The sequence below is a fragment of the Pelodiscus sinensis genome, chromosome 11 (assembly GCF_049634645.1).
Source record: "Pelodiscus sinensis isolate JC-2024 chromosome 11, ASM4963464v1, whole genome shotgun sequence".
NCBI classification, from domain to species: domain Eukaryota; kingdom Metazoa; phylum Chordata; order Testudines; family Trionychidae; genus Pelodiscus; species Pelodiscus sinensis.
The window spans coordinates 46,825,736-46,844,810 of NC_134721.1; the positions used below are offsets into that span (position 1 = coordinate 46,825,736).

At 42.3% G+C, this 19,075-nt stretch overlaps 1 protein-coding gene across 9 annotated transcripts in view; it reads left to right on the forward strand.

Moving 5' to 3' along the window:
- Window positions 1–19,075, forward strand: part of ATG7 (autophagy related 7) — a 179,067-nt gene that overhangs the window by 59,877 nt on the left and 100,115 nt on the right. For all 9 annotated transcript variants that reach the window (XM_075939620.1, XM_075939619.1, XM_075939622.1 and 6 more), the window contains one exon: window positions 5,506–5,586. In XM_075939620.1, coding sequence (XP_075795735.1) covers window positions 5,506–5,586 — 81 coding nt within the window. The remainder of the gene's footprint in view (window positions 1–5,505; window positions 5,587–19,075) is intronic.

Consider the following 19,075-nt stretch of genomic DNA (forward strand, 5'->3'; position numbering starts at 1 on the left):
TCAAAAAGTATCAGATATGGTCATTATGTAATTTAATGTGAAGTTATGGCTTGAAATTATGATTCAGTTCTTGGTAGACTGTTTAGCCTATGCCAGTCTCTTGTTAAAGTGTCTAGACTAAGCAAATCTGATGAAATTGATATCATAAATGAATTGTTGTGCAGTCATTTGCGGCCAGCTGTTGTCAATATGATGTTTGTCTTTACAGTATGAAATACAATATTTTTATGTTGAACTTATCTTTTTTTTTTGTCTGAAAAGTTTTTCTTTTCTTTTCCACTATACCCCATCTGCAGTAGTTTTTAATGTAGCTTTCCAACATCTATTAATTGATGTGAACGTGAGACCAGATTTTGACACTTCTTTCGGATTGGTTTTTTAGTTTTCTTAATGCTGTATTTTGTCCATCTATTACTGTTACTTCTCACCAAAATAAGAGAACATGGATCCTCTTGATAAAGAATGCTGTTGGGTTCAAAGTTTTTTGCACAAAAGTATCAAGAGTACAATTGGTCTGAATTGCCAGTTCAGACCTTTTCTGTATATTTTATGTTTCTTAAAATCTGGCCTTCCTCTAGTTGCAACATATGTTTGATATAAAGGTGGTTTGAGCAGAGAGGACACTTTTTGGTAAACTATTGATCATGAATAATTATATTGTCACAAGTGGCTAATTTAATTGAAGTGTTACTGTAGTCAAAGAACATGGCAAAAAAAAAAGTTTTGATTAAAGTGGAACAATGCTGCCGAATGAACTCTTTGGCAGTGTTATGGGTTTCTCAGCATAACCGATTTTCAAAATGGCCAGTATAATAATGGTGAAAATCTGTAATAATGTCAGTATCTTCCCACGTTTTGGAAGTATCTATGGGTATGTCTACACTGCATCCCTAGTTCAAACTAGGGATGCAAATGGAGACAATCGAAGTAGTTAATGAAGCGGGGATTTAAATATCCCGCGCTCCATTAACATGATCTCGCCGGCGCGCTAGTTCGAATCACAGCTGATTCGAACCAGGAAGTGCGCGCCGGGACGCGTTAGTTCGGACTAAAGCCCTTAGTCCGAACTAATGTTACTCCTCAAAAAATGAGGAGTAACATTAGTTCGGACTAAGGGCTTTAGCCTGAACTAACGCGTCCCGGCGCGCATTTCCTGGTTCGAATCAGCTGTGATTCGAACTAGCGCGCCGGCGAGATCATGTTAATGGAGCGCGGGATATTTAAATCCCCGCTTCATTAACTACTTCAATTGTCTCCATTTGCATCCCTAGTTCGAACTAGGGATGCAGTGTAGACATACCCTATAGTAGGAATGACCTTCAGAGATACCAGAGTAGAAATGGGGTAAGGTAATAATGTGTATATATTAATGCACTGTAGAACATGTTCAATAATTAGAATTATCTTATTATAATGTTGGGACACATTCTAAAGCAAGGAAGTTAGTGTTAGAGATAATCCTCTCTTCTACTTGGGTATTGGAATGATCTAATACAGGGCCATGCAAAATACAATCTGCAGGCCAAATCCAGCCTGCCAAGATGCTGGATCGGGCTCACGGCCCAGGGCTTTGGGGATGTGTAGGAGGGGAGTATGAGAATGAGGGTTATGGAGCTCAGAGTGGGAGGGTCCCATCTGGCATATGCCTTTTCTCTCTTTCCAGCTCCCCTTCCTCTCTTCCTCCCCCCCTCCCCCCCAGCTGCCAGGGACATTTTATCTCCCCCCAGACCCTCCCAGCAACCAGGGATGTTTTCTTTCCCCTCCAACCCTTCCCCCCAGCCATCAGGGATATTTTCTCTCCCTGCCAGCTCCCCACCTTGCCCCTGGCCATCAGGGGCATTCTTCCTCCCTCATCACTGCAGAAGACATTGGGTAAAATTGGAGGCTTTGACAGCCTGGTAAAGGAAGCAGAAATAGTGTGGAAACTGTTTTTCTCTATTGGGGACAACAAACTGAGGCTTTTGGCACTGGAGAACGAAAGAGGAGACCCATTCTCTCCTGCTTTGGGACTGGAACAGACTTGACTTAATTTTGGGAATGGGAGGGCTTGAATTCCCTGTTCTCCATTCTGATGACCTTCTGAAATACCTAACTACCCTCTGCAACCTGCCACTGAAAAATAGGTATGTTTCTTTTAAAATTGTCAATAGTGAAACGGTTAATGACATTTAAATTGCCATCATAATACCCACTATGATGAATGGGGTAGTTCTCATCTCAGAGGGCTATTGTTTTAAATTGTCTGCTGACAGTTTAACATTACCATTTATGTCATTAGTCTATATTCAGATCTTATGCTGAAGGCTATCTTTTTAAAAACATGAGTGAGATTCTGGCTACACGTTGTATTGTCACGAACTACAATGGGACTCAGATTTCACCTGATATCTATAGATACAGCATTTTTCAAATATGAAAATGTAGACTCTGTGGCAGTTTAAAAATAAATGGAATTATGTAATAATTCATGCAGCCTCACAAACAATATTTTGTGTTTCTCGAGAGAGAAGAATATGTTGCAGAATGATAAGAATGTTGTTAGAACTTGTCTAAAACTTTGACTCAGTCATTATTATTTTAATGTATTTTATTAGTTGTATATTAGTTGTATAGCAATGGCACCTAGAAATCTCAGTCACCAACCTACAAACACATTGTCTCAGGCACTGTATAAACACAGAATAAAAAGATGGTCTCTGTTCTAGAGAGCTTTCAGTCTAATTGCTAAATCTTCAGCAGGGAAAGCAAACTAAGTAAATAGTAGAGAAATAATAGTTGTATACAAAGAATCCCAGTGTCCAAATAGTTGATTAACAGCCCAGCCACTTCTCAGTTCCTTCTTACGGCCAATGATGGCTGTTAGAACTTTGGTTCTCTTGCATTGCAAAAGCTCCATTCTAACTAACTAGGTAGTTGATTTGTTTAATAATAGTTAATCGTTAGCCAATTAAGTGTTGTATCAGGAGGCTCAGGGTCCTCTGGGACTTGGAGCATGCCAATGCTCCAGGGCTCACACAGGATCCTAGGCTCCACCTCACAGGATGGCAGCTCTGTGGCAGAACCTGACTGAGCGGGTTCTCCTCCATAGTTGGAAATCTTGTACCAGATTCATGTACCTGGCAAAGTGGAGACAGTTCTTGTTCCAGTGCCTGCAGCACATCTTGGACCCTCTTTCTACCTCCATTTTGCAAGTGCTTGACTACCTCATGTCTCTGAAGCAGCAAGGTCTGGTGGGTGACCTCTTTGCTCCATGTGCATCCAGTGGACATCTTTTTTCACTCAGGAGAAGCAGGCCATGCAGTTTTCTCAAGGTCCTGGTATGGTGCTTTCTGAAGAGGATGGATAGGCTCCACCCTTCAGCCTCTCATCCTAATCCCATTTGGGACCTCAGCCTTATCTTCGCTACCCTCCCAGGTCCACCATTTGAGTTATTAGCTATGTGTTCTCTACTCTACCTGTCCTAGAAGGTGGCTTTTCTAGTTACCATCACCTTGGCTTGCGGGGGCTCCAAACTTTGGAGCCACTGTACACAGTCTTTCACAAAGACCAGGTGTGGCTTTGCCATCACCTGGCTTTTCTCCCAAAGGTGATTTCCAGTTTCCACACTGGGCAAAATATCTTTCTTCCCATGTTCTACTGTAAGCCTCATCAGAATGCCTGGGAATAATGCCTGCAGTTCCATGATGTGAGACGTGCACTAGCATTTTGCATCGAAAGGACCAAACTTTTTCATAAAATATTGCAAATGTTCATCGCAGTTGCTGATTGGGTGAAGGGACAGCCAGTCTCATTGCAGTGTATATTCTCCTGGATCACCATGTGCATCCACACTTTTTATGACCTGGCAAAGGTCTTTCCACCATGGCTTACTGAGCACAGGCAGCATCATCAAGATTCTTGGCTCATATACCCATCCAGGAAATCTGCAGAGCCACAACTTGGTCGTCGGTACATATCTTGACATCACACTATGCTGTTACGAGGTGTACCAGCCCATGACTGGGGAAACTGAGCCTAACCAGGCTCACCTGGCTGAAGAAGCCCTGCCCCTGCAGCTCTGCTGGGTATGCTCAGTCTACAGCCCAGGTATAAAAGCCTGTAGGGAGACTCAGTCTGGGCTGGCTGCTGAGGTGGAAGGAGGTACTGCCCGAGCTCCTGCAGATGAACCACCAGAGGGACTGGATCTGGAAACCAGCCAGCTAGACATCTGCACTATAGAGGATCTGGAGGAAGGACCCTGGAGAGAATACAGCAGAGAATGGTAGGAAGTAGCCTGGTAGGATTCCCCGCTGAGAGAACAGTGGACCATGCCCTGCTAATAGGGCCCTGGGCTGGGACCCGGAGGAGTAGGGCCAGCACCCATTTATTATTGACTCCTGCTGCTCAGCCGCACTGCTCCAGTGAGAGGGGCGTTGACTAGAGACTCCAGCTGCTAGGTCACACTGGTGAGAGGGACTTTTCCTAGATACTCCGGCTGTTAGATCGCCCTGCCCTGGTGAGTGGGGTTTTTACTGTGGTCTTTGGCTGCTAGGACACATGGCACTGGTGGGAGGGGTGTGGGTGTATCACCACAGTTGTGTTGCAGGATATGTGGGGTTGGTCATGGTCCCAAGAAGCCCAGGGACCGCAGCCCCCCGGGAGAAGGACAAGGGTAATGCCCCACAACATACATCATCATGCAACAGTCAAGGCAGGACACGGCTTTTGGTACCATGGTTCTCAAGTCAATTAGACTATGATTCCAGTCCCCGTCCAGGGTGCTCCACAGCCAACCCAAAGGATAGTAGCTAGGAAAAGACTTTTTGACAGTTGTGAACGTGGCACCTACACAGCTAATTGGAATACATATAAGCAAGCACTAGAAGAAGAAAAAACGGTTACTTGCTTTGTAAATGTTGTTCTTCAAGATGTGTTGCTCATAGCTATTCTGTACCCACCCTTCCTTGCCCACTGTTGGAAGAGACAGCAAGAAGGAATTGAGAAGTGGTTCAGTCAGCAGGGTAATAGGGTGTCGCACCAGCACCACTCCAGGGGTTCCACAGCCAACCCAACAGGTAGCAGCTAGGGAACATTTTTCCAAAAGTTGTGCATGTAGTGCACACATCTAATTTGAATAGCTATGAGCAACACATTTTGAAGAACAACAGTTGCAAAGGTGAGTAACCTTTTCTTATGACATGGCTTTTTATTTTATTGATGTTAACTGATTGCAGTCAAAAAGATCAAACTGCAGGTGGTGCTGTGCTTCCATTAATGTAAATAATATTGTGCTTATGTTGTCCTATCTTTACATGTTCCTGTAGAAAAATCAAGCAATTTGTGTATTATACCAGTACAGATTTAATAGAATGGACTATTGAGGCCATTAAATTAGCATTATCCTGATTTTGCAGAGGTAGAGGATTTTGTTCATCCCTTGGCTGAATATGTCTAACTCAGCTTGAATTTTGGAAATTACACTTGGTATAATTATGTGATATGAATGTACATTTTATTTCTTTCCAGATTCGTGGCTTTTTATCAAGATTTGATAATGTCCTTCCTGTCAGCCTTGCATTTGATAAGTGCACAGCCTGCTCTCCCAAAGTAAGTCTGGGTTGCTTGTATTTTATTTCTGAATGCACAATGGTTTGTGTACTTTTTTACCACCCGGTCATGTGGTATCTTAGGTCTGATTCCCCCTCCCTAACTATTTTCTGATTTTCCTTGGGTTACATAGAGCTGACAAGTCAGTTGCTGCTGTCTCTCTACATGAGTGTTTCATGGTGAAATATAAAAAAATAGATTCTGAGCAATGTTAGGAAGCCAATAGAACAGGGCTTTTCCCTTTGAAGTTCAGTGAACAAACACCTAGAACAACATGATGCTGTACGGTTAATCTCAAAGACATTTTGAAATACTTTAACTGTACAGATAAAGAAGGGTATTTTTTAATTATTTGAAAAATGATTTATGAGGTCTCTTTCTGCCTCTTTTTAGTGCTCTTACACTGGGAATCTTTCACAATTAGGTAATTTTGTCTATTTTGCTGGTGTTTCTTGATAAAGATTTACACGTAGGGTGAAGTAAAAATTACCTTTTATAACTGTGTAATATTGAATAGACTGCTTAGTTTTCATGCATCCTGACTTGACTAATGGATTACATCAGTTGCTATGATTCTGAGTTGAACTTTACTGGAACACTGGTCCAGACTATTCATGTGTCTGTGTAAGGCCTCCTCTTTGTTGGATTGTTTCCCTATATTATATGCTTAAAATCTTTATTTGGCAACATTTCTGAGGCTGAAGTGTAAGTCCTAGGGATCTTGACTGGGATATCTCAATATGAAAAGTCAATGATTCATGTCAAAATTTGGCATACCATGGAAATGCTATTAATTCAGTCAAGTTTTGTGTACTGAGACTTGCTACAGGAATTTATTTCCATTCTCTACGCTAAACTAATTCTTCATATTCCAGAAATATATTACAAGGTCTTGAGAGGCTGTGGATTTTTTTTCTTTTCAAGATTTAGAGTTCTGTCTTGCAGAAGCTTCTGTTGATGCAGTATATTACTCACTCCTTTAGGGTAGCTGATATGTTAGTGAGGTTCTCAAGAACTTTTTAATGTGTATATTCTCTTCAGAAACTCCAGTGCTAGATTTAAAAACTTGTTGTTCTGTTGAGAGCACATCTCTGTTCCCTTGAGCGTTTAAGCAATACAGTGGTAGTTTTAAAAAAAGTCATTTTCTCTTCTAGTATGTTTTTGCAGAGGTATTCTATGGGTAATTCTAGGAGTTTGCTTTATAAAAGAAAGAGAATCAGATTATCTTATTTGTTTTGAAAATATGGAATCTGATATTTTGTTCTAAATTTGTCCACCTAAGTAGCTTTTTCATCTCCTGTTCATCTGTCACAGGCCCACTGACAGGGAAAGGTAAAGGGGGCAATTGCCCAGGAATTCAAAACGGTTTGGGGGTGAGTGGGCTCTTTAAATTGCTGGTGGAGTGCCATGAGGGGGTGCCTTGTGCGAGACGATAACGGAGCAAGTAATTAAGGATTTCATCTGTACATCTCTGGAAGATAAGGTGATAGGTAATAGCTGGCAGGTATTTGTAAAGGACCAGTCATGTCAAACCAAGCTGATAGCTTTCTTTGATAGGATAACAAAAGTCTTGTGGATAAGGGAAAAGTGGTGGATGTGGGTATACTGTGGCAAAGTTCTGGCTGTGCCCCATGGGTCCTGTGCTCCTTAGGCAGTTACTGTATACCTCAGAGGCTTGCTATGACCCTATACGCGGCCTTTTGTGTTTCTCTAGAGATCAGAGTTACATCTTACTGAGCCATTTTCATCGTTGGCAAAGTCAGTGAATGGAGAGGGGGGAGATCCCTCCATACTCCTAGACCTCCTTCTCCCAAAATTAGTTCTTTCTGTGGTGTGGGGAGGTTGGGGAGAACTTGGGCTCACCTACCCACTACTCTGGGTTCTGGCCCAGGGATCCTAGACAGCAGCAACTGCTCAGGTTTTCACTCTAGCCCTGAGACAGCAGCCTTTTCCCTGGGCTACTTCCCGAAATGCTCCCCCTACTGCCTTTTCTGGTACCTACAAATGTCTCTGCAAACACATTTCTTCCTCTTGGTCTGTCCCTCTCCTCTTTCCTTACCTGGGGGAAACCTTTTAAAGCAACACTTCAGGCTTCTATTGGCTGCAGGTGCTTGATTAGCCTGCTCCTTCAGGCTAGCTATTAATTAGCCTCAGGTTGCCTGCCTGCCTTAATTATGGGGCAGTACACTCTGGGTGTTCATTCAGAGAATATAAAACTATTTATCCAGCACCCTGCATACCTGCCCTCCATTAGTGTGTGACAGGCAACGAGCCTGAGTCTGTCACAATACCTAGACTTTAGCAAAGCATTTGATACGACCGTCTTATCAATAAACTAGAGAAATACAACCTAGATGGGACAACTGTATGGTGAGTGCATAACTGGCTGGACTCCGCATAACTCTGAGAGTAGTTATTAATGGTTCACAGTCATGCTGGAGGGGCATGGCATAACTCGGGTTCTGCAGGTGTCTGTTTTGGGGCTGGTTCTGTTCAATATCTTCATCAATGAGTTAGATGATGGCATAGAGAGTACACTTATTAAGTTTGCAGATGTTACCAAGTTGGGAGGGGTTGCAAGTGCTTTGGAGGATAGGGTTAAAATTCAAAATGATCTGGACAAGCTAGAGAAATGGTCTGAGGTCAATAGCTTGAAGTTTAATAAGAACAAATAGAAAGTACTCCACTTAGGAAGGAACAATCCGTTTCAGACATACTGAATGGGTAGCAACTATAGGAAGGAGTACTGCAGAAAGAGATTTAGGGGTCATAATGGACCACAAGCTAAATATGAGTGAACAGTATGACCAGGGCTCAACAATCTATTGAATCTACTCACCCATGGCGAGTAGATTTCAGCCCGGCGCCCCGTTTACCAGTGGCACGTACATGCGCAATGCAGCTCTTGCGCATGCACAGTGCGGGCTGGTGAACGGCTTTCACCGCGATTCGTCAAGCCCTGAGTATGACACTGTTGCAAAAAAAGCAAACATGACTCTGGGATGCATTAACAGGTGTGTTGTGAGCAAGGCATGAGAAGTAGTTCTTCTGGTCTACTCTGTGCTGATTAGGCTCATTTGAAGTATTGTGTGCAGTTCTGGGCACCACATTTCAAGAAAGATGTGGAGAAATTGGAGGAGAGCAACAAAAACAATTAAAGGTCTAGAAAACATAAGGGAACAGGGGAAGAATTGGCTTGTTTAGTTTAGTTTAGAAAAGAGAAGATTGAGAGGGGACATGATAGCAGTTTACAATTACTGTATCTAAAAGGGTGTTACAAGAAGGAGGGGAAGAAAATTGCTCTCCTTGGCTGCTGCTGATAGGCCAAGAAGCAATGGGCTTAAATTGCAGCAAGGCATTAGGAAAAACTTCTTAACTCTCAGGGTGGTTAAACACTGGAATAAATTGCCTAGGGAGGTGTGGAATCTCCTTCGCTGTAGATGTCTATCCAACATGCTCTTAAATATTTATCAGGGGTGATCTAGACCCAGGTGTGGGCAATAATTTTTTGCCGGGGGCCACTTCGGAAATTTTTCAGGTGGCCCCAGGCCACACAGGAAGAGGCAGGGCATCAAGTGGAAGGAGTGGGGCCAAGATGCTTTCAGGTTCCTAACACCCAAACAGTGATTGGTCTGGGGGTGAGTGACTTTGCCCCCCATATTCTCCCTAGGTGCCCATGCCTCTGGCATGGGAGGAGACTTCCCGTGCTCCCCTGCTCTCAGGCCAATTAGGGCCTGGGGACAGGGGAGCACGCAAAGCCTTCTCCACTCTGCCCCCGCCCTGCGAGCAGCGCGAGGCACTTAAAAGCACCACGAGCACCTGGCATGGCGAGGGGAGCACGTGAAGCCTTCTCCGCTCTGCCAGCAGTGCGCAGTGCTTAAAAGCGCCACGTACTCCTGGCAGGGTAGGGGGAGGCTTTGCATGCTCCCCAGACTCCAGGCCAATTAGTACCTGGGGGCTGGGCAGCGGCAGGGCCTCCGTGGGCTGGGTCCACTGGCTTGGCGGGCCGGATCCAGCTTACGGAGGCCCTTTTACCTACTCCTGATCTAGACTCTGCTTGGTCCTGCCATGAGGGCAAGGGACTGGATTTGATTACCTCTCAAGGTCCCTTCCAGTTGTAGTGTTCTTGGATTCGGAAGGTGGAAGGGAGGTACCACATACTGGGCCAGTGCTATGGGCTGGCTGCCCATGGCCCCAACCCCATCCGCCTTTGCTCCATCCCCTTCTGGAAGCTTGGAGCCAACTTCTCCATGCCTGGTCCAAAGGCCAATGGAGGCTATTGGCGCCGTTGATGTACCCTACAACTAGAGATACTGACAATGTACGAGGGAACAAGAGAAACCATGAAACAAAATGCAGGTATCAGTTTTTGTTATCAACAATTTCCTCTTTGTGGTCAGTTTAAAAGAGCCCTCTTTTACATAAACAGACTTGATGATTTTAATAAAAACTGACTTGGATTTTAGTAGCTGTGCATTCCCGTAGAGATCACTTTTCATTCAGTTTGGGTATTAAATTACTTTTATGTTGAAAAGGTTGCTTCATTGGTACACATATTTCCTTACAGTAGAAACACAGCATTTGTTTATATGGCTAAATACCCTTTTTAGCATAGAAGTAGTCACCCCTTATTATCTGGAAATCTGATACTGCTACTTTAACACATGACCGATCCAATTATATCTTCATGTTTTTCTATGTGCATTTTTCTTAATGCATAATTTCATCATGGCTCATGTCAGATGCCATTGATTTTAGGTTTGCTTTCCTGTGCTGTAAATGTTTTTCTAAAAGCTGTTTTTGGTATTCATTATTGAAACTATTTTAACATTATTAATTTTCTGTCTTCTGTCCCTAGTCCCATTATCATCATTTTATACTTCCTTTTAATAATAAAATAAAATAAACAACCTCAAAGTTAAAATTTACAGGTATAGACGGAAGATGCTGAAGAAACTACTAAGCAAAGCTGCTTTAACATTTGGAGGTTAGATTTCGTTTTACTTCACTTTTTCATTTTTCTGGTGCTGTGGTAGAAGAGCCCTAGACATTCCCGCATGAAGCTGTCCTTTCCTTGTCCCAAACAGCTTCTTTAATACCAAAGAGGCTCTCATTCCCCTGAGGCAGCTGTTCAAGAATGTTGGGATGATCACAGAAGGGAACTACTCTGTTTTTTTATTTATTTGATTTTGGGCTGAATTTCTCTCCTGTAATCTCCCAGTTTTCATAGTGCTGCACATTCTGGTCTGGCAAGTTGCCTCCAAGATTAGTAACCCTGCAATGTCGTTTGTTAGTGGGTTCAAAAGAGCAGCGTAAACATTTCCTTTGGTGTCTACAAGTTTTACCACCACTGACCTGAGAAAAAAGAGTACCAATTTCTTCAGTACAGAATAAATCAGTTTATAATAACGAGTGTGTTTCTCATGGGATAAAGTTAAAGGTTATTAAATGTAGCACAAAAGTCTCTGATTATTCATAGGTTGAAATAAGGAAGAAAATTAGGTCACCCACTCCCAGGAAGTGTTCAGATATTATGGTGTACATGTTAATAATAAGCACACTCCAGTTGCTGAACGTTCTGAGAGTCCTGTTGGAGTGCCCCGTCCCATTCCACTGGAGTCCCACCAAATTCCCAGATCTGCTACTCCCAAAGGAAGTACATTTGCTTACCAGTTATACCTCAGGATCACTACTCTGTACAACACTTAGGCTACGTCTATACTGCAAGGCTTTTCCACAAGAGGAAATGGAAATGGAAAGCTCATTTGCCTATGTCATGCTCGTATTTGCATTTCCTCTTTAGATCCCTTTGGTGCATGTGGCACTTCTAAGCTCCTCGCAGGGTGGAGGAAACTTCATGTGCTCCCCCACCCCCAGGCCAATCACGGATTGGGGGCAGGGAGCTCACCGAGTTTCCTCCTGTCCTGCCAGGAGCATGCGGGGTGCTGCATGCTCCTGACAGGGCAGAGGATACTTCATGTGCTTCCTCCTGCCCACAGGCCTTAATTGGCCTGAGGGCAGGGGAGCGAGAGGACCTCTGCGGACCAGATCAACCCACTTGGCAAGCCAGATGTAGCCTGCGAAAGCCCTTTGCCCAACCCTGGACTATTCGATCTCACCCCCTCCCTCTTGCTGCTTTGAACTCTTAGGGTATGTCTACACTAGCTCGTTAATTCGAGCTAGGTAGGCAAATGAGGCAACCAGAGTTGCAAATGAAGCCCAGGATTTAAATATCCCGGGCTTTATTTGCATGTTCCTGTCCAGTCGCTATTTTGAAATTTCACTACCCCGAACTCACTGTTGCGCGGCTACACGCGGCAGTGAAACGTTAATTTGAACTAAGTCGTTAGTTGGAATTAACTGTTACTCCTTGTGGAATGTGCAGTAATAGTTAATTTGAACTAAGGATTTAGTTCAAATTATTGTGTCACTGCCACGTGTAGCCGCGCAGCAGTGAGTTTGAGCTAGTGAAATTTCAAAATGGCGACTGGACGGGAACATGCAAATAAAGCCCGGGATATTTAAATCCCGGGCTTCATTTGCAACTCTGGTTGCCTCATTTGCCTACCTAGCTCAAATTAACAAGTCTCCTCTCCCCTCCTCCACCTCCCCCCATTCCTCCGATGCTGCTCTGTACTCTGAAAGTGAGAGACCTCTGTGACGGGCTGCCACTTCTCTGTCCCTTTCAGAATTCAGAATGGCAGTGGAATGGGAACCAGGGGTGGGAGGTGGGGGCTTGTGCTGAGATGCTCACGGGACCAGCTGATGCTTCTTTGTCCCTTTCAGAATGTAGAGTGGCTGCACAAGGGAAGGTTGTCATGAGACCCTGCGGGGGACCAGAGACTGAACCAGCATCTGGGCATCCTGTGGCAAAAGTGTATTTTCAAAGCTTCTGCCTGAAAGGGGAGGGGGCGTATTTACGAGACTTAAATTTTATAAACTAGAGGGCCACATTGCTCACCTACTTAAGAGTTGTGAGCAAACCCAGGTCTTGTTACCCATCATTTTACTGAGATTGTGATAATTGTCTTTTCTTTCATTATAACTTTCATTATAAGAGGCTATTTCCACTATGGGTGGCAAAATGTAACTATTTGATATTAGATAAGAATAGAATTTTAAATGTTGTTCCGAGTATAAATAATATTTAAAAGGTAATCATCACCCCACCCCAAAATCTTCTTGTTTTTTTATATATGGGCACTGATGCCCAAGAGAAATGTGACACTGTTCCCGTTAAAGCAGACAAGACCTATTTAGGATTCTTTGACCATGTTTCCCTATGCTAAATATGGAACACTTGATAAAATTTCTCATATTTAAGTGAATTCAGTGATAATCCATTAGAATGCAATACAGCTGGAGTCTTTTTATATACCACCTTATCTTTAAGGTTCGCATGAAGAGAGCTGACCCACACACTCTTCCTTATACCCGTACACCTCTCCACATAAGGATGGGGGTGACTGACCCGATCCAACCCTCCCTTGCTAAGAGTTCTCTAGATGCCAGGCTGTTGCTTCCAGTGTAGACCCACCTCTCTTAATATCTGGTCCTGCGTCTTCTCAAAGCAACATGTGGGGCACGGTGGGTCACTGCCCCACTCCCAGATTTCTGTCTAGGTTCACACCAAACTACTGACAGACCAGCAGGGGAAGTGGCTGACCCCCACACACAGCAGCTTTGCCCAACCACCACCTCCCCTATTGTGGGGAACTTTACTGGCTTCTATACTACCCCGGTGAAATGGACCAGCAAAAGGATCTGAGTTCCTGCTCCCACTTTTTACCTAAAGGTCTCCCTGACTCTGAGGGCTCCCCTTCCACTCTCCTGCGTAGCAGGGTCCTCAAAATCCCAGCAAAGCTGGGCCCAGGTTTTCTGGTGCTTAGGGCAGGGGCTAGGGTGTCTACACTCTGGGGTGCTATCTTCTCACTGGATGCTTTCTTGACCCACTGCTCATTACATACAGTTCAAACCGAATACAATTTATTAAACAGCAACTGATTAAAAAGAAAAGAACAAGGAAAACGTGAAACAGGTTAAAAGAGAATGCACAGTCCCACTCTGAAGCACGGGGACATCACAAACAACAGTTTGCAGAGTGTAAGGACAGTTCACAGTCAGTCCCTTATAGGTTCCAGGGCGCTCTCAGGCCTTGGCTGTGCTGCAGGTGGGGGGGGCTGCAGGTTGGACACGCTTGCTCTGGCAGTGACCACACGACTTTAGGCTCTAGGTGGCAGAATCCTGCTCCAAGGCTGGCCTGCAGGGCCTCTTGGCTGGTAATATCTCCCTGCCCAGGGCCTCTTTTCCCCCCTTTGCTGGTCCCAGCTGCTCACCACACCCAGCTCTAGACTGTGCTGTTTTGCCAGTCTCCAGCTTCTTGTGTTGCTTCTCTGACCCTATTGGCTCTGGTCTGGTCTGGTCTGCTCCTCAGCACAGCTTGCACTCCTTGGACTGTGTGTGTCTGGCTCCGTTGCTGAAGGTCTGCCTGTCAGTACAGCCTAGACCCCTTGCTACTCTGCTTAGCTGTCTCCCCTTTTGACTCAGACCCAGAAAATCCCAGCTCACACGGAGGATGAGCCTCCTAATTCCCACATTGTCCTGTTCAACCTGTCAGTCAGGCTACCTGGAGTGTTGGCTTCTTCCCATTGTCCCCGGGGTCTGTCATTCTCAGGGCCCTGATTTCTCATGGACCCTGCCCCTTTTGGTACTGGGAGCTGGCCAACCAAAAACTCCCACTGAGTTTTAGTAAGGAGCTAACAGTTCTCTTACACTTGCACTCCTACCCCCATTATCAGACTCTGCTGGGGGATGGGTGGCTGGTGAGCCAGGATCCAGCTAGCAATAAGATCCATCAGTACTGATGGAAGGGGAGAGACACAAAATATGGGTCAGTTGGCTCATTTAAAAAAAAAAGGTAGGGACACCTGCAGCAGGTCTTATATATGGGATTGTCCCTTTAAAAATGGGGCATCTGGTTACCCTAATTTAAGAGCATTAGGAAAAAAACAAGTTTGTTCTTAGCAAAGCTGTGACTAGAAAAATTGACATTTTGTGGAACATAATCATCTTAGAAATCTTGACTGTCTGGGGGCTTATATTATTAATTTTTAGATGTTTATTGTTGGAGATTGCAATCGAGAAATAACTATTATAGAATTTATGCTCCCAGTATTCTGGTATGTTAACTATTGAGAAAAAATCTTAATCTTTTTCAGTGTTTTGCAAACATTATTTTTTGAGGAGCACCTTATTATCTTCAGCTACGATCTAATGTTATGAATTCTAGTTGGGCCGTGGAGTAGGAGTATGGATTTTGTTTCCTTTAAGTGATTGAAGATGAAAATTGTTTACTTGGTCTTTATTGCTTAGGAGTAATTCTGTATTGTTTATACTTAGAGCTCAATTCAACTCCATTGGAGTCAGTGGGAAGATTTCCACTGACTTCACTGGGAGTTGTATCAGGCCCTTAACATGGCATTTTGAAAAGCTCCTGAATCACACACATCCTGTGAAAGATCATACCTTTAAATTGCCTTATTTTCTTCACATTCCATGGAAATACTCATTTGTGGTCATAGACCATTCCTGTTGTGTAATCTGTCACATTACTCCCCTTTGTAAAACCCTTCTCTTTTGAGAATGGGAGTTCAGAACTTCATAGGCTTCGGGCATTTTAGGAGGCTTCAGTGAGAGAGAAAACCAAATGAGAGAAAAGACTATGGGTCCCAGTAACAAGGACTTTTTTTGCTGCCCTCTTACTCACTTCGCTTACCTCATCACAGGAAAATCTGTAGTGGTGCTATCTTTACTGCTTGGTGCAGGCTGTGATTAGCAAAGCTACTAGATTGAGAATCCAGCAGATGAGTAACACATTTTTGTCCTACTGAGCAGATCTGAGGAAATGACTTAAATTATTTTTATCTGTATTTTTTTTTAATTCAGTGAGGTTTTTAAAAGCTCCCTGATATATAAATGAAATGGAACATCAGTTACACTGATGTAGTGATAATAGCTTATTGCAGAGCATTCCAGATTTCTATTACCAGAACAGCTGCTGGACTAATTGGCCACTTAGTCCTGATGCGTTTCCTGGTTTCCAGTCCCAACTTAACTTTGCATTAAGAGAAACTAAATAAAAATGTATTGCTTTATTGACCAGATCACAACTGTGAAGAGGCGATTACCCCCGTATAATTGAGTGAGAAAGGGATGGTCCATGCAGCAACCTTTCTACTAAATAGCAATCAATTTATGCATAAGGAAACCCTTATTTAAAACTGTGGGAGTTGTTGTGCCATGTGTAGCTGTCAAGTTAAGAAGCATATTAAAAATAACACAATTACTCCTGTCTCTGCCAAAAATAATTAGTCCACATTATGGAGTAACTGTTTTACAAACTTTGTTTACATTAAGCTTGATTTTTAAGTTTGGTTCTACAAAAAATTATCCCTTCTAATGTAAAGATTTTGTGGTACTATAAGCTCCACTAGGGAGCAACGTTTTCATAGCCAAATGTAAATGGCAATGAGCATGGAAGCTTAACCTGAATAGTGAAAATGGCCATAGTACAATATCATCATAAGTTTCTTCTCATCAGCTGTCTCTTGAACCCAGTGATGTATAATAGTGTTTTTGTTTCCTGTATATGACGGTATGTTTGTATGTTCTTTTTACTCATGATTTCCTACAGCTGTCTTTTCTCCATGAAGCTATTGTGTTTTTTTCCTGGGTAATTCAAAAATATCTTAAAAACTCACTTTCATTTAAAGTACATTCTTACTTATCAAAGGCATTTTGAAGCAATCATGAAATAATAAAATCAGTGATTAGTGAATGACTGTCTCTAAACCAATAACATCTGTTGTGCTGTGACAGGGCTGATCTCCACCCTCCCTTAACCATCCACCCGAACCACTACCAAACACAAGAGAAATAAGGTTTTGAATTTCTGTAAATTTCCTTTCCAGAACTCATAAAGTCAGATTTTCATTTCACTGGATATAGGTCATTTATAACAGTCCCTCTCATTTCCTCAAGATTTTTGATAGGGTTGCCAGGTGTCTGGTATTGGCCCGGACAGTCCTGTATTTGCAGCTTCTGTTCAGTTTAAAAAAATAAATAAATAAAACAGAAAATACTGGACATGCTCAACCAATTTTTTTCCTGCCATTTTCGGTATTTTTTATGAAACTATCTGGCAACCCTATTTGTATATTTAGGGCCTGCTGCATTCTGTATATTTTCATTATTACTTTTATTTGTCAGTTGAACTTAGGGCTCTTTATGTGATTAATGAAGAAAATCAATGTGGAAGCAACATTTCGGTTCAAGTTCCACTTTTTTTATTTGTTTTTGTTTTAAGATCCACCATGTATGCACACAAACAGGCAGTGCCTTAGTTAGAGTAATGTAGTGTGCATATTTAAAAGATTAGGCCAAAATGGCACACAGGCAGGCTCAGCGACTTCTTTTAAAATGGTACCATTATTTCTCATTCAGAGAAGCACCACTTGTTTTAGATCCAAATGCATCTCCAGTATTGTCAAGTCTTACCAAGTTTGGTATTTTTCCTCAAAGCTTAGATCCAGGAGTTTTTTGGCTAAATGAGAATCTCAACACCCACACTAATAGATGGACCTTTGGTCTGATCCAGTATATCTGTTCTTATGTTATGATACAGATATAGATATAAGTAAGTTTCTAGCTCTCCTGGTGATAGATGACATCTTCAAGATGTGACCCAAATGCTTTATAAAGACTCAGAAATCAAGCAAAATTTAAAGAACCAAAATGTATTGTTGTTGCAATTATATGATTTTTTTGGGCCCAACTTGTGATTTTGGAACTCTTAGGGTTGTGATTTTAGAACTCTTAGGATATCTCTTTTTCAGATATCCTTTTGATATTATGTGTTTTTTACAATGAAGTAGCATAAGCTTCCTAGCAGATCATGCATTTTTCTGTGTTTTCATGTTCCATACTTCATTTCAGATCTGTAAACATCTGTACTCATTTTTCACATTTGAAATTTGCAAATTGAAAGCCATTTTTCTACTGAGTAGATACACATTATTTATGCTTTTTTTAAAAAAACGGATCTGCACAATTCATGTCATACATTAGATTAATAAAGTGATTTTGGGAATTGTCCACATCAGTTTTTACTGAGTGGGCTATTAGAGTTTAGGATTTCAGGACATTTTTTTTCTATTTTCTTTGTAAAATAAAAAGAGTGAAGGAAATTGACTTAAAGCTAAATAAAAATATCATTAAGTATCTGACAGAAATTGATGGAACTCAATAAATTGGTATGATTTGGGTCAAGTCTATTGTTCCTCAACCCTGTTTGGCTGAGGTATTGCATCTCCTCCAGATTATGAAAACTTAGATTTTTAACTAGTGACCTGATTTTTCAGAGGTGCTGAGTACCCTCAACTTTAATTGAAGACAGAGGGAGCCTTTGGGAATTCAGCTGTGCCAGATGAAATTTGTTTTCCTTCTGAGTTGTAGGAACTCTTCTGTTGGATGACTCTTCTATTGGAGATAGGTATGTAAAGGGTTAACCGGTTACCCCTTACCAGCATGCTTACCGGGATAACTGGTTAACCAGTGCAGGGCTGCTCTGACTGGACCCAGCCTGGCTAGAATAGCACCCTCATTTAGGTTAATTTTTTTACATAAAACATTTACACTTACATGAGCTGAGACTATTTTCTCCCATATTGATTGTATTACTTTTAAATATGAATTACAGGAAAATGCGGAGACAGTTATGTATACATAAGGTTTTGTCAATACTTGGTCACCTGCCAAAAATGATGTCATAACTGGTTCTTGTATGTAAGTATCCAACTATATCAATATAATCCCCCTCCAGCTTACACCTGGACAGGGGTCATTTTCAGAAGTTTAATTTTATGAATGAGATCATAAAAATAATACAGTTGTGTGTGTGTGTGTTTGTACTCTCACTCACTCTCATACATGTGCGCAATACATAGTGGTGTGATGTGATGGTTTTATTGGCATGAATTTGGGATGGGTACATTATAAGTGGTACAGTCATAGTAAGTGATGACTTGCATAAATAATTTATAAATCTTTATATCATTCATTTTTATATATGCCTTCCACCTGTTATAGTAAACTATTTTATAGGTGATTCAGTTCTTCCTTGAGTGCTTGCTCATGTCCATTCTGTTAGGTGTGCGTGTGCTATGTGTAGTGTTGCCAGATATTTTTCCCGCAGTGGTAGCTGTGGGGTTGCCTCAAATGCCCTTATGTGTCTTGCACTTATGTGCCAGTATAAGGGGCACTGCCATCCCACACCCTATGAATTCCTTATTACTGTCTGTGACGACTTTTGGAACAACTTCTCCTGCTTCAGCAAGGCATTGTTCTGTGGTTTCTCTTCAGCTTGGTTTATTAGATTTGTTTTAGTAGTGGAGTAAATACTATAAATAGTATTACTGTAGATAGTTAGACC